Here is a 15553-nt window from a genome sequence, read left to right as displayed (position 1 = left end):
AACCATCTACATTCCTGGCACAGGGCTGTGCTCGATGGCTACCAGCCGCAGCCAGAGCTGTCATGGACAGGCTTCTCCTCAGCCTTCCCAGAAAGATGGTGGAAATTATTTATTTTAAGCTTAAAAAAAGTCCAGTGTCAGGAGATTTGTCAGGGGCATGCAAATGCTAGCTGAGCACAGGCGTGATGCTGTATAGGAGTATGATGATGCTTTGTGCCAAGCTGTCTTGATTCCCTTGCTTTTGTAGCTTTGTTTTTGTGAAAATACTTGGCTGGACCTTGTTTCAAAGCCCTGCAGGTTCTCAGACATTTGGAGATTTTCTTAAGCAAATACAGCATATTTACGTGTCTTACAAAAGCAGTATGAATGCAGAAATGAAATGGGGTGGTTATGATTTTATTTTTATTTACAGCTTTTATATTATGTTCAGTGGAGGCCAGTCCTGGCGAATTGGTTCTGCCAGATGTGTGCTGGCTCTCCACCAACCTAGCGCAGGCGATGGGAGCGCGGTGTGGGGACAGCTGCGGCACCTGCTGAACTGCAGCGCCAGGGAGAAAACCTGCGGGGGGGGTGGCAGAAGAAGGACGGATGCGCTAGCAAGGGCCTGGGTTTGGGGTGCCCTGGGTTTTGTTTCCTTGTGCGTGAGATGGGGGTATTTCTTGTTAATTAAATTTTAGGTTGCGGTCATAGTGTATTTGACTCAGTGGAACTCCTCCTAGCAGCAGAGTTGGAAGAGCTATTCCTTGTCTCTGGTCTGTACCTCTTACGAGCAGGCTCCGCGTGGGCTTTTTCACGTCAAGAATTCGCTGTGAACCCGCCTGAGCCTTGACTCTAATAACATCTGCAGCGCTGCACCCAGCACTCGGGCTTGCGTGAAGACCCCACCATTTCAGGTTCTGATCCGCTGGCTGAGATCCTGGCCCTAAAGAAGCTGGTGGAAATGTTGCCTTTGAATTCCAGCAGGTTTGCTACTTGTCCAGAAGTTATTGTGCAGTTTCCTAACTGGGTAAGTTTGTGTTGCTTATTAGTAGTCAAAGTTACACCGACCTGGCAAGCTGGAAGTACCTGACCCTGTGTTCTAGGTCTGGAGAGCAGTGGCAAAAACAAGGTAAGGAAACGAAACCTGTGGTTTAAGTGCGCTGCTAAAGTAGAACCCCAAAGTGCTAAATCCATACTATTTCTTTGTTTTAATTCTAAAAAATACTTTCGTCACCAATTTCTTTTAAGAAGTGTTGCCATCCTGAGCTCTGATTTCATGCTTTTGACGATGAGAAATGTTACCAGCAACAAAAGAAAACACCAAGAGTGAAACGCTGCTTCACTGAATTTATTGCAATGCCTATTCGGTGCTGATATAAAAAGCTTCAGCCAGTAAAAGTGCATCAGAGTCTAATGCACTGGTGTAACGTGCCTGAATTTGGGGGGTTAGCAGATCACCCGGCCTAAATATCCCCCAGTTAAAGCTTTCATGTTAAATACCTTAATCATTGTTACTGATTACAGATCAATGATAGCACAATATATCACAATTATAAAGGGAGTCACCCTTCCGGAAGGCAGAGACCATCGCCTCTTTTCCTGAGGGAGGGGTACGTGTTGGTAAGGAGTTGATTTAACCTGGCTGAAGTCTTGCGAACGGGGAAAAAAATGGATGGCAAACTGGAGCCAGTTTGGCACAATCTCAGCACGCGGTGGCAGGATGGCAGGTCTGCTGTAGCCCGGGTGAAGAACTCGGTGCGGAAGGACGACCACGTGCGCTTGCCGCAGGGCTTTGCTGCGTGTCGGACGGTACAGGACACGGCGGTCGCTGCTGTAAGGGCTGTCTGGGGGCGTTCCGGCAGGCCCAAGGTGAGCTTGGCTGTGCAGAGCCCTCCTTTCTCAGCAGCTCTGTTTCTGTTTGAGGTGAGTGCGAGAACTGCAAACAGACACCCGCAGTTTCCCTCTGACAGACGCTGCCTTGCAGTGTTCTGGACGGGTGACAGGTGCGGGGAGACAACAAAACGTGGTTTCCTTGCATCAGTATTTTCGGAGTGGCCTTTATAAATACGAGGGGAGAAACTTGCTTTTGATGTCAGCAGGCAGGGAGCGGTGGCGCGCTGGCAGGACTAGGGCCATGCAGACGTTGGTTACTGGCCTCTGCAGGGCCTTGTGGGGAGATGTTTTCGCTGCCTACTCTTGTCCACATCCTCCTAAAGGCCAGACACTGGGAGAAGATGGAAAGTTGGGGGCCAGCAGCAGCATTGTGAAGGAAAACCCAGTCTCAACCCTGCATAATGGTATTTGTTTTATTGGAGGTGCAAGTTAAGAATCAGCATGTATCTATCCCAAAAAATGAGAAAAAAATCAGTAGACAAATATTTCTTAGTGACAGATTAATCCTTTTCTCAAGATTTTTATCCAAATATACCAACTTTGTTTACAAAGTATGTTACTCTAAGTAACGGTTAGTGACAATCAAATTGTGTATGTTTATCTGTGTATATATGTAGTAGCAAAGTTTTTAGGTACAACCCTAGAACATGAGTCTTGCAGTTTAAGAAATACAAGAATTAATAATTCTGCAACAAACCAGCCTACTGAAAGCATTCAGATTCACTGTTCAACTTGTACAGAAGAATGATCACAACTCCAGGTCTATTAACACAAGGATTTTCTCATTTAATACATAAAGCTGACATCTCTTTTCTAAAAATTTGCTCCCCTTTCGTGTAAAATCCCAGCAGCTGATCCAGATTCCACTCCAGATCCGTCTTCGACCTTCTGATTCTCTGAAGCACAGAAGTATTTCACTTTCAGAGGGTGACCAGGAAGCCAAGTGAGGCGCATGTGACATGAAATAATTTCCTGAGAACAGATTTAAAAATACACATCTTTTATGAACTTTATACCGTTCCTCTGTTGATAAAAGGAGTTGTTGTCCATGTTTTCTTACCTGTGTTGGAATTTCATGGAGTAGGACAGTGTAGTCAAACTCAATAAAATCATCTTTCCTTATCTGAGCATGTATAAAAAAGAAGAAAAAAGGATCAAGAACATAAGGTATGTTGTTGAAGTTCAGAATCTACTCTGATTTACCTAACTGTATTTAGCTTGCTTAGGGGACGAGATGGCTAGGGCTCGAGGTGGCTGTGGTCGTTGGCTGCAGCGAGACAGGTTTTGTATGTGGAGAGAGGGGGAACTGGGAGTGTTTCCTGCATAAAAGCTTTGAAGGTGCCAACTGCAGCGTGGCTCTGCAGGCTGACTGTTCTCTGACATGAAACGGGGCTGACTCGGGTGCTCGTTAATTGAGTTTAACTCTCAAATAAATTTGAGAATCTTAATTGACTAATCTCTCCAGAGAAATCTCATTTGAAGTAAGTAGGGAGTAAAAACCGAACACTGTCTGTTGATGGCAGATGACTGAGGGAAACAAAGCTTTGGGAAGGCGCAGGCTGCGGGTGTGAGGCGTGCTCCTCTGCCAGGGGCTGGGCTGGTGCTGCCCGTGGGCTTGGCTGGGACAGCAGGGTCCTAGGGGCGGCTTAGCCCCTAGTAGGGCTGAGGAACGGCAGGGCCACCTGTTCAAATCTCCTGATCAAACCTGCAGAAGCCAACAGATCTACTCCTGCAAACAAGGAAACCCAGATTTTGTCCAAATGAGTAAAATTATTCCACTGAAACCCAGACAAAATACTTGTCCGAAGGTGGAGACGCTTGTCTGGAGAAGGCACTGGGATTTTGGGAGAATCGCAGCCATGACAGAGCAGGAGCTGTTGGTGAGTGTTTTATTCTCTGCTGCTTGGTAGACACTGTTAGCTTCTGTAAGGCAGACGTGTAATTTCCACTTTGCTTACCCACTGCTTCGCGGACTTGACTTGTGCCATGAAGTAACCCGTGTTCTCGGTTGACTTTTCCCACATGATATAACTGCTGCCAACAACAGCCAGAGCCCACACTGGCTCCAGCGCAGGTTCAATATTGCCATAGCTGTCTGCAAGGCAGAAAGAGAGCAGTATAAAAGTTATTAGTTCTGGCTGTTCAGCAGAAAAAGGATAAACCACAGAGCTGTTTTGCCTGGCATAGTACTGTTCCTGGGAAGCGACTTATCCCTCCAGTGTGTTAAAATCTTGAACAGGGAGGAGAATGATGCTAAACCTGCGGTCACAGTAGAAGTATGAAAGCATGAGAGAACTGCAGTTACCGAGAGACACTAGTCACAGGGTCCCCGCAAGGAGGGGAGAAGCCCGATATCCTTGGTAACAGCAATCCTTGCCTAGCTGGGAGGAAAAGAGAGGGACTGGGGTGCTCTGTTTCCAGGATGGAAAAGTTCTGTTAGTCATCCCCTGTGAATTTCCACCTGCAGCTGGGGAAGGTGCGTGGGCTGAGGCAGTTGTTATTACTTGAGGAAATTTAGCATTTACTTGAAAATAAAATTGCATAGGCTTGCTTTCAAATGCAAAATGCCTTCACAATGTTGTGTCGATAACCACTGTTGCTAAATGAAGCAGGTTTTTTTTCTCCCCCAAAATAGTTTTGAATCGGTGGAATTGTTTTGATAGTGAGCTCTATAGTTTTAGGGTGCTACTGTAAACACATGTCTCATTTTTGAAATGCACGTGTCCTTAAAAGTGCCTAGGCTCTTTAAGATAAAATGGAATAGTCGATTATTTGGAGCAATATACCTGGAATATTATTTCCAATTATTGGTTTGGTTTGGTGCCTAAGTTTTTGGTAAAGTCTGTTGTCCTCTTCTTGGATTTGATTCTGGTCTTTGGTACGTGTGCACTTGATATTGACAACAGGCAGGGACTTTGTCTTCAGATACAACACCGTAGCAAGGCAGCTCCCAGTATTTTCCTGTCAAGGTAGAATTTAAAACTGTTATCCTTAACCAAGATTTTATTTGCTAGCAATGCATTCTTAAAAAAGCTTTTGGTGTTAACATGTGAAGTGTATGTATGGATCATGTATATGCCTTCATGAGACACTTCGTATGAAGCTGTACAGGGGTCAAGAAAGTCTTTAGAAGGATGTAATTTTTTTCTAGAAAAGTAAATAGGTTAAAACTATAAGGCTAAAGTGATTTAGCAGAAGATCTTAAACTGTAGCAGAAATGCACTAAGTCATCTTGGAAATACGTTTGAGTATCCTCAAGAAATAACACTAATTGATAACAGGGACTTTCACTGTATGATATTTCAGCCTTGAAACAAAAATAATCTCACGCTTTATATTAAACTCTGAAAATAACTTGAATTTCATAAAACGTGTGTAATGGAAAAGCAGAAGTTTACAGTAAAATTGCTAATGACAATTGTCTGACAGAATGAATGCAGAGGGGGGAGTTAGAATTAAAAAGAACACACAACTGTCAACTCTTTCGTCTCATTCTGGTGTGCAGACACAGCAGGAGCTACAACTGGCTAATGAGGACCATGCTGCCACACTGAGATTGCCAAGTTCCATTCAGGTGCTCGGTTGCCTGATGTGGCTTGTGACAAGATGATCTGGTCAGGCACCGAGTGAAGCGGGTAACCACAGTGCTCTGACCGCTCGGACCCCAGCAGAGGAGCGATTAGATGGGGTACTCGGGTGACCCTAAGAGCAAACCGTACCCCATTCTGGACAGGCAGGGAGAAGAAGCATATGAAAGATCTATTTACAACAGTGCGTAAATATATCTTGCTTTGGAGATGTTGAAGTTCCTGTAACACTGTAACACACGCTGTCAGAAATAATGTAGAGGACCATAAACTCACCCCACTTTTGTAGTCTTCAGTAGTGAACTGCAGGTAATACTTGTGACCCAAGTCTGGGATGCTCTGGAAGAGAGAAGGATTCAGCCATCAGTGTAACTGTAGCTCACGGACTGTGACTTGCTGAGGAGCTGCCGTGGGTGCTGGGTAGGGAAACTGAGGATGCCACGGCTGCCTCATGGCCTTGTGGCATCAGGAAATTGGTGGGATGAGATGTGCTGAGATGGTGCCAGCAGCACACACAAAGGGTCTTAACAACAGTAAATAACCCTTATGTTAAGGGATGTTTTAGATCATTTCCTCACAGAGATAGGCAAGAAGAAAAATGCTGCTCACAGTCCTTCGCAGGACAGATTGATACTGAGTAACTTTAAAAATAATAAAATTACACATCAGCGTTCAGCTTCTGAGGTATTTTTTGCACAGGCTATCAGAGTGCCCTTGAATGTTTAAATGAGTCAAGTCTTGCTGACTGATTCACAGCTGAACAGGAATTACACAGGCTAATTTAAGCTTGGGGATGCTAACCTTTCTAGGTTTTTTTCTGTTGTGACTGGAAAGAGACTGATTTCGCTACACAGCGTGTCAGAGCAGGGTTGTGGTCTGTCTGCTCTTGTTTTGTCCTGAAAATACCAGTCATTAAGTTGCCCAGTCAACTATCTGAGATTCGACTTGTTAAGGAAAAATAAAAGAATACTCCTTGCTGATGGGAAGCAGCCAGTAGTGCCTCTTGTAGCACAAAACATCAGAAAAGCCTTAGAAATGTACACCTTTGAAATATGTCATTTTCTTGGAATTGAGGCGGGGGGTGGGGGGGGGGTGGGGTGGGGTGTTGCTTTGTTTAGTTTTTGGTTTTTTCCCCCTGCTGCGGACAGAAATGGTTTGGTTAACCAATTGGATTTTTGGTGTGGGATATCACAGACTGTCCTGGCCCCATAGTGAAAAGGAAACTAACTTTTAATGTCGGCCATGAAAAATATTAATTATTCTGGAACAGGATCAATGTGTTATTCAATAGTGTAAGCGCAGAGCCTAATAAAAAGTATTTGCGTTATCTGCTCTTTACTTCATGAAGTAAGTAAAGAAGTCAGTCTTTCATTTCCTACCAACTGTTATATTCGCTTTTGAAATTTCTGTATTTTTGAGTGGGGAGTCCAAGTAACAAATAGTGTGGGAAACTTTATTCAACTAATTCCTTGTAAAATGACACTACGTGTCGTCAAACTGTTTGATACATTTCCAAGCCTCTCCTTTGATTAAGTCAGCCAGAAATAAATGAAAGAAAATAAGTCTTTTTATATGCTATACTGTGATTTATTAGACAAGCTTTCTGATACGCAAGCCAGGTCACTTCTGTGTCTGGAAGTTTATTCCTTTTGCATATATTACCTGGTTTGAGAAAAGGTATTCTTTGCCTTAAACCTCCTCTTGCTTCGGTTTGCTACTGGTGTAGGGTATATTGTTACACAGGCTTTCCTTTGCACGGCCTGTGTGAGATAATACCTAGAAAATGCATTTTACTGCAGAGTGCAAGCTGCCTTCTAAAGTGTACGTTTACATCAAATTACCATATTCCAGCACAGCACCGATTTATTAAGTCTTACTTGCTTTTTAAATGCAACACTTTTAAGATAAACAGGAGGAGAATTCTGGCTGTTCGCATGATTTTAAAGATTAGAACCCAAAGCAAATGTGTGTGTTTTATTTATCTAAACTTGGGCCTTTGTGTTCCCATCGTACGTGCTTCCAGGAAGCCATTAATAGCATAATGTCAGCAAAGAAGTTTAATTCCCAGGGCAAGGGTATCAGCCCAGCACCTGGTTTTAGTACATACACGGAGTTACACACTGCAGGTAAGAGGACAAATTGGTTTAGTCATTTGCTCTATTCTTATAAAATCCCTTCTTGAAGCTTTACGATGAGACAAGTCTGGAGCTGGACCCAGATCAGACCATGAAGGGAACAGAGGGTACAGAGGGAGGATAAATTCAAACTTTTGTAATCTTTTTTCTCCACCTCCTTATTCTCCCCTTTTCCTGCCCCTGGTTTGTGTATTGGCTAAAATGTTGTCCTCAAAATGACAGAGAACGTGACATGAGGAGATGCTCTTAGCGTACAAAAATATTAAAAAGTAGCTTTCTGAAACACAGATTTACAAAAGGATAACTAATTTATGGCGCTGAAGGAAGGGTCTAATCTCTCACAATAGTCACAGCAGTTAAGTCTAAGTTTCTAATTATTGCAAAGCTACCCAAGAGATGTTATTGCTATTGTTTCTAACATGCTTTGTTTAATCAAGTAGGGGTATGTTTTAAGCACAGTGATCTAAGCTTATTCCTTTTCTTGTTATTAGTACTGCAGATGAGAGAACCTGAAACAGAACCCGAAGCAGGAGAAACTTAGCTCCGATTGAACTGATGATAGCGGATGCTGTTTCCTGCTGAAACTTCTCGTCAAGGGGCACAGTACAGCAGCCTGACTGGACACTCCCAGTTACAACCCAGGGTCTTAAACTCTCTAGTAGATATAGTTAAGCCGGATCTTTTCTGTCCAGCATATTCAGTCATTTAAAATATGTTCAACTATTCTTCCAGTATTATTTGTTCTTGCATTGGTGTCACCTGTTATAGAAAAAAAATAATTTTTATAGCTGTGGTAATTTTGAGAATAGTAATCAGATTTTGACACAACCTTTCAGCAGTATCATTGCATTTGCTTGATATTGAGCACTAACGAAGAAAAAAGCAATCAGAACTTTTTATAAACTAATTATCAGTCTCTGATTCTTCTTAGTAGAAAGCTTTGGGCCTAGTGACCTGATAAATACTCTCTTTAAAAATAATACATAATTCTGTGCTGACATGATTTTTGAAGTAGATATTCTCTCTTCATTCACAACAACTCCACCACAGCAGTACTGCTCACCTACTTTCAAGTGGAGCTATGCAGCTAAAATACGTATTCAATCTGGGTATTCATACTTGAGGGCTGCTTTCATCTTGCCAGGGAGAAGGTACATTTGGCATGAAATAATTTTAACTTTTACAAAAGTATTCCTTGTTTCAAAGAAAAACATCACTTTTATTTCCACTATTATTTTCCATTATCAGTCTAAAGTGCATCAGTGTAAACCATCACATAGTGTGAGTTAAATCAGAGCTCAGGAATATTTGACATGGCACAACGATGACTGGCTGAAAGCAGCCAGAGATAAAAGTGTCCAAAAGAGAAGAAAACAAGTGAGTAATTCATTTTTCCACTGAATATCTGGGTCACAGGATTGTTTTATTTCCGGGCTCAAAATTAATGTAACTTTCACGACAGATTTTTAGTACTATAAAGGCCAAACCAGCAATTTAAGAGCAGTTTCATTCCAGGTCCCAAAGGAGGTGGTTTTGCAATCGGTTTACAGGGCTCTAACTCCCTGTTGGGGTGGAAAGGGATGATCACCTCTCTCATTGCTGCAGATTTCCTTCTCTTCTCGTGTGTTTCCCCACCAGCATTTCTCCCCTGGTACCAGCTTTTGGTCACCAGATCAGACTGCTGACCTGATCACTAAGCATGGAGAAGCTGGCACTGCGGAGAGGGGAGGGAGAGGTGTCCTTTGGGGGCTTGCCTTCTGCCATTCCCACCTCGCCGCCCTGCCACTGTCCAGCTCAGGTGGCTGGTGGCTTCTGGATGTGCTGGAGAGGTCTCATCCGCACACAGCCAGGTGAGCTCTCGGGCTGCCCAGACCAGAGGGAAAAGCCAGCAGATATGGCTATTTTCTTGACCTCTCTGTGTCTAGATTTCCCCAGACAATTTACCTACCCTGCCCCTGATTCTACCTTTCCCATCCTAACATGGGGTCCTGACTGTTGGAAATAAGTAGAAATCTCCTAATTGACCTCTAATATTAGGACCATAGTTCTGGTGTTACACTGTTTTGTGCCAAGGTGAGCTTGTGAAGAGAAATACCCATCTGTAAAATTTTATTTTGTAGTCCAATTTAAGCAAATGTTACAGTTTAGCCAAGAGATTACCTAGCTTTACCTTTACACTTCACCTACCCACTGCTCAGTTATGATTTCCAGGACAGCTTGGTATGGGAGACTGCTACATCAGCGTTTTGGAAGTTTATCTCTTGAATTCTAGGATCTCAATTGGCACACACTAAAGCTTCTCTTATCAAAAATGTATCTCAAAGTGCAGCTGTCAACTATTCCATGAGATGCACAGTTGTTTCCTAGAAGATATTCACTTAAGGAAAAAAAACACGTGAATGAGAAGGGACAACAAAAAGAAAACTGCAGCCAATGGCAAGGCAGGCATTAATATGATTGGCATATCTCTGCTATTTGTTGCTAGGAGAGAAAAGCACTGAAGTCTCATTTTACCTGAACTTGAAAATTCTTTTGCATCTGACAGAGTTACCGTGCTGGTGGCTGTCTCCAGTCCTGTTTCTAATTACTGCAGTTTCACTGGCTAGTGGGCTAATAATGTTAGCTTTAAAATACAGTGGTTATGATTAAATTCCACGATAAAATTGTCCTATTTTTACTAGATTCACTAAATTACTAACCAACAGGAAACTAGCTTTCTTTAAAAAATAATTTAAAAAAAAAAAAAAAGCAAAACACCCTCAATCCCCCAACATTTCTGTATTTTGCATTCACATAATATAGCACATTCCTTCCAGGATATTTTTTTTTTTTTTTTTTTTTTTTACAGTGGAGGACAGGAAAGAAGAAAGTGACCATGTCTAGTGCATTTCTCCTCTTGTTTTCAGTGTGTGCTAAGAAAAAGGGGAAATAAACTGCAGAAAGTGGTTCCAGGGAGTTTCTACGGCATCTAGTACTGGGAGGAAGTAATGAGGCATTTCACTTCTCTGTAATGAACCAATTTTTTTCTTTCCTATATTAAAAGGCAGGTTGTTGACGGTGGAAAAAAATTCCTTTCCCTCCCTACAGCCAAAACTACCTTGCAAAATACTCAGTTACACTGGGGTTGGAAGGAGGATTTGCACCAACCCCTTACTTCTGATATGTCTCTTTACTAGACAAGTGCAGTGCTTCCAGCAGCACACCCTGCTGCCAGAGGCCATGTTGTGGCCCTTAGAAGAGGCACAAGCTTTTGTGTATGTAAATATAGACGTAAGCACACCACCCAGTAAAGTGCCCAGTAACTATAGAAGGAGAACTTGTATGTTTTGAAAGAAGTATCAAATAGCATAGTAATTTCTGTCATAGGTGTCTGCAGCAATTTCATAGGAGGACTGAAATGCCACACTAGCATGTCCATGTTCAGCACCTATTAAACAACATGGTTAATTGACGTTTTTGGCAATGATGATGAAAACAAAGAGCTACCTAAGGGTATGGTCTCAGATAAATCTATAGCAGAACATCATGTTCCCCACATTCCCAGACAGGTAGCACAACTAACACTATCTTCGGGCCTTGCATTACACAAAGTAATACGCAGATCCTGAATTGTTATGCAGTAGGTTGTGCCTTGTCACATTTAATTGGAAATTATTCTGGTGGTCTGTTAAATACTGTGTGCAACTCAAACAGGCTTCAGATTGGTTTGGAACCACTGGCAACTGGGATATATGTGAAAGATTGAGGCTCAAGTTCAGTGTTGTAAGGACTGCAGTAGTACATCCTAAATGTTTTAGGCTGGCTTGGAACTTCTTTCTTGAAAGTGAAGACTTGACACTAAACCATCCTATTCTCAATTTTAGGAGTGAAGGCCTGAATTGAACATGCCGTGAAGATGCTGAAGGACAAGTCTTGTAAGATCTCCTTCTCATATGCCAGAACCACGAAAAGGATCCCATGGAATCCAGTGCTGGATTTGGCACTTCGGACAGGGAATCCAAAACAACCAGCCCTCACTTCAGGGAGCTGCCCCGCACTAACCTAGCGGAAAAGACTAGGATGAGAGCGCTGCTTTTAGGTCCCATCCACTGCGATAGCTTAGATCCTCCTCAGCTCTCCAGGATAGCAGTGCTTTCTTTCCAGGATCTACAGCCCTGGGGAAGCATTCCCCAGAAATGTTTACCTGTTCTCTTTCAGAAACTGAGTAAGTTGTAAAAAAAAAAACAAACCACCCAAAACCAAAACCACAACTGCAACACGCCCCAAAACAAACCAAACCCCAAACCCATAGGGAGGAAAAAAGTGCTGCATGGGACTGGGACAGGGACAGTGCTTGCAGGCAGCAGCCCTGCCTGTCGGGGTGCGGGGTGATGGACGAGCCCTGCGCACTGCCTCGAGCATCCCTGGCAAGCTCTCTGTGAGGTGCAAGCCTGCCTGCCTAGATAGCTGCTCCTATCTGGGGCTCCCACTCCTTTCTGTCACCTTAGTTTGACATGTGTTTTAGAAGATAAAGAAAGGCATGTTTTCTGATGGGAACTGCACTGCCTTTCGTTGAAGCTCTCGGGCTCCAGAGACTCCAGAAAGCCAAGTCCTCTCCGTCCCTATTCACACAAAGCGGATGGTCACTCCAGAAGTGATTTTGCTGGAAATGTTTCCTTATGAAACTGGTTTTCCATCATATGCCTGGCACATGTGTCAGTTTCTTCCGCCCCTCGTCTGTGCCGTGCTGCTTTTGGTTGCCGGACAGCGCACCAACATGCGTGGCGCAGGACTTGGGGGACATTTAAACCATGGCTTTTTGAGGTGGGTCCCCACTCCCCTCTGAGGGGACCCGGGTGCCTGGCGCCCGCTGAGGGAAGGGGCAGGGGAGCAGCACCCCGGCGAGGGGACCCCGAGCCGCCTGAGGGAAGGGGCGGCCGGACACCAAGCCCCCTGAGGGGACCCGCTGAGGGAAGCGGCAGCGGGACAGCAGCCCCCCGAGGGAAGAGGGAAGGCGCCCGGTGCCCAGCGCGGGGCCGCACTAACCTCAGGGCGGCTTAACTCACCGTCCCGCTGATTTATTATAACAATTATTGCTAATTGTCCTTTTCCCAGGGTGACTTCAAAGACCCCACCTGGGGAGCCACCCCCTCCCACGGAGCTGCAGCCGCCCCGTTTCCCCGCCGGCTCCCCCTTACCTTCAGCGTGGCCTTGCGGACCTGCCCCAGCGCCTGCAGCGCGCCGGGGGACGCCTCCCGGGAGTTGAGGTAGTGCAGCGCCAGCCGCGCCGTGCCCGCGGCCAGCCGGCTGCTGGGGTTCAGCTCCCGCTCGGCGCCGGGCGCCGCGGCCGCCGGCAGCAGCAGGGCGCCGAGGGGGAGGAGGAGGAGGTTGAGGAAGGCGGCGGGCGGCGCGGCGCTGAGCCCCTGCATGGTGCTGAGAAGCGGTGAGTGACCGCACTGAGGCGGGCTCCGCTGAGGGCCGGTACTAATAGCGGGGGGGCCCGGCCCGCTACCTCCCGCCCTCCCTCCGCCTGCTGTCAGTGCCGGGAAGCGCTCGGGGACGCTCCGGGCGTGTCGGCTGCTCCCCTTCCTCATTCCTCCCACCTGCTGCGGCCTGGCTGGGGGCTTGAGAGGGACCGGGGGGGTTGGCTGAGGGGGGGCCGGGGGTTGTCTGAGGGGAGCCTCGGGCCCCCCGGCTCCCCTCAGACAAGCCCCGGCCCCCTCAGCCAGGAGAGGTGCCCTGTGGGGTGGGACTGCTGCTCCGAGGGAGATGTACCATCTCAACACCACATATTAGCACAGATACAGGTAATTATGTGGGAAAACCCCTAATTATCTGCTTAGCGTTTTGACAACTCAACACCTCCCACAACTAAAGACCTGCTTAGAGAGAGACACGCTTTCCCTGAGATGCAGCTGAAATATTCCAAAAACGATGCATGAAAAGCAGAAGGAAGCATCCCTCCATTCAGTAAGTCTCACAAAGTGAAGTTTTTTGGGACTGGTATGGTCACATCTCTCATACGGTGAAGAAAATGAACCCAGACAGCAGCCCGGTAGCCTGATTCCCTTAAGGTGATTTTTAGAACAGAAAAGGGCTTGCTGCCTTGCTGCTCCTGGAAGCATCTCTTTCGGAGAGACTGAATGTGGTACAACATAAAAGGCAGCAATGTTTCCTGGGTTAAAGCGCTGGTTTTTTTAATGACCTACTCCATTACCATTCGAGCAGATGGGTATTAGTATGCGCAGCTGGGGATCTGTTTTTACACTTCTGCATGGTTTTGGGGCACGCTTCTGGGCTGGGAGAGAGGTAAATCAGAACTCCAGTTAGAGACTCAAACTGTCTCTCATGGAGCATTAGGTTACCTTCATTACTGTAACGCTTTTTCATAGAGCTTGAAATTCAGTATCTTTGATGCTTTCCTAAGTGAGGGAAAGAATTATTACGAAAAAGGCATAGTAACATTCTTTACTACGCTGTTTTCTGTGCTACCCAATGCATTTAATTGCCCTGACTCTGTTGGTGATTACGATTTTCCTACCTGAAATATTTTCAATAAATAATAGTTTGTATCTTCACATTCTGTGGTGTGCTGTTTTCTTTCTTTCCATTGGGGTAGCCGATGCAAATGTAGTTCTTTTCTTTTTCCCTTTCCTTCCCAGAAACTCTGTGCGGTTTCTGTTTTGTCCCTTCTGCAGCTTGCTTTATTCCTTTATGTTGCCTGTTAACAAATTCTTTATTACAAATACTGAAGTACCTCAAGAGAAACGGGCCGTGTTTTGAGTGAAAATGTAAGACAAAGACAGCCGTATTGGGTCAAGCCAAGAGCTCATCTAGCCCAGTATCCTTTGACAGTGCCTTTGCTTTGCAAAGACTGTGAGAACAAGGCAAGAATAAGTGATGCTTCTCAGGAGTGCTCTCACAGCTTCCCGCCATGTACAGCTCCCTGATTTCCTGAGACGGCAGAGGTACTTTCTGGGTTGTTAGTAAACTTTCAGTAGATTTCTGTTCCGCAGTTTCCCCATAAGCCCATGTCAGGCACAGGCAAGGCTCTGAACACTACTTCATTTTTATATATTTTTTTGTGACTGTACTCCTACCCTAGTCTAATGATTGTTTTCCTGTGATACACTATGTTTTGTTCCAGGCAGAAGTACAAACATGTTCTTTCCCCATCCCTTCTTTTGATGTTATTTAGCTTTCTGTCTTCATCCTCAGAGAGTCTGTGTAACTTGTGTGGCAGTTTCATCCAGGACTTGTATTAGGAAAAAAATAAAAGTTTGTTCTCATTCATACTAGAAGATGGTAGATACCATTCATACTAGAAGATGGTAAAGTTTTAGTAAATTCAATTTCAGTAAGTTCAGCATCCAAGAGAAAGTGTGAAGCTATGCAGTTTGCTTTTTTTTTTTTACTTCAGTTTTAATTGAAACTGTCAATAACTTATGCAGCAAATTAAGTTTCTTTTATCTAATTTAGAGACCAAGCTGCTCCTCTGCACCTGGGTTATATTCTATACAGAAAGGTTAACTTGAGATTAATTTGACATCTCTCCTAGCTTTACAATGCACTGCTTTACTTAACATCATATCTGCAGTCACACAGCTGCTTATTAGAGGGTAATGGCATTTTTCATATATTTTAAAGGGGAAAGTGTTTATAAATTTTTGCAGAGGGAGCAGGCTAATTTTTTCCTTACTGGGACACTTGCCATGTTTGTCTGCAGTATTTTCTGTTTAGCTGGAAGAAACCAAGACCCAGTCTTTTCTCATTTACCCTTACCGTGATGACAGCTCCAGTGTTACTTTTCAAATGAAATACAAAGCATGATTCCCCTTAGCTGACACTGGAGGGGTCTGAGCAGTGCCAATTGTTTCCTGATGCTATCAGTTTGCTGCACGCACTTCATTTCTCACAGCAGCACTCTGGAGGTAGAACGAGTGGCTGAGGACATGATGGGAGTGGAGGAAGCGCAGGCTG

The 15553-nt window shown here is 44.7% G+C and overlaps 1 protein-coding gene and 1 long non-coding RNA gene across 5 annotated transcripts in view; one reads left to right on the top strand and one right to left on the bottom strand.

The window, feature by feature from the left end:
• Positions 1 to 2273: 2273 nt before the first annotated feature.
• LOC121097128 (ovocalyxin-32-like) lies at positions 2274 to 13058 on the bottom strand. The gene is made up of 6 exons (XM_040613893.1): positions 12772 to 13058; positions 5736 to 5798; positions 4659 to 4833; positions 3831 to 3967; positions 2933 to 2995; positions 2274 to 2844 (listed from the first exon to the last, which is right to left on the bottom strand). Exons 1-6 carry the CDS (start codon positions 13000 to 13002, stop codon positions 2686 to 2688), a joined length of 828 nt encoding a protein of 275 aa, XP_040469827.1. The 5' UTR covers positions 13003 to 13058; the 3' UTR covers positions 2274 to 2685.
• Positions 12949 to 15553, top strand: part of LOC121097130 — a 26066-nt gene continuing 23461 nt past the window's right edge. For 3 of the 4 annotated variants that reach the window (XR_005830791.1, XR_005830789.1, XR_005830790.1), the window contains exons 1-2: positions 12949 to 13016; positions 13299 to 13380. This is a non-coding gene — a long non-coding RNA (uncharacterized LOC121097130). Of the gene's footprint in view, positions 13017 to 13298; positions 13544 to 15553 lie in introns of all 4 variants that reach the window. The other variant, XR_005830792.1, reaches the window with a different exon arrangement.

The sequence above is a fragment of the Falco naumanni genome, chromosome 13 (genome assembly GCF_017639655.2).
Source record: "Falco naumanni isolate bFalNau1 chromosome 13, bFalNau1.pat, whole genome shotgun sequence".
In the NCBI taxonomy this organism is placed as follows: domain Eukaryota; kingdom Metazoa; phylum Chordata; class Aves; order Falconiformes; family Falconidae; genus Falco; species Falco naumanni.
Note: the sequence above shows the minus strand (reverse complement) of the source record. Positions and strands in the feature narration are given on the sequence as shown.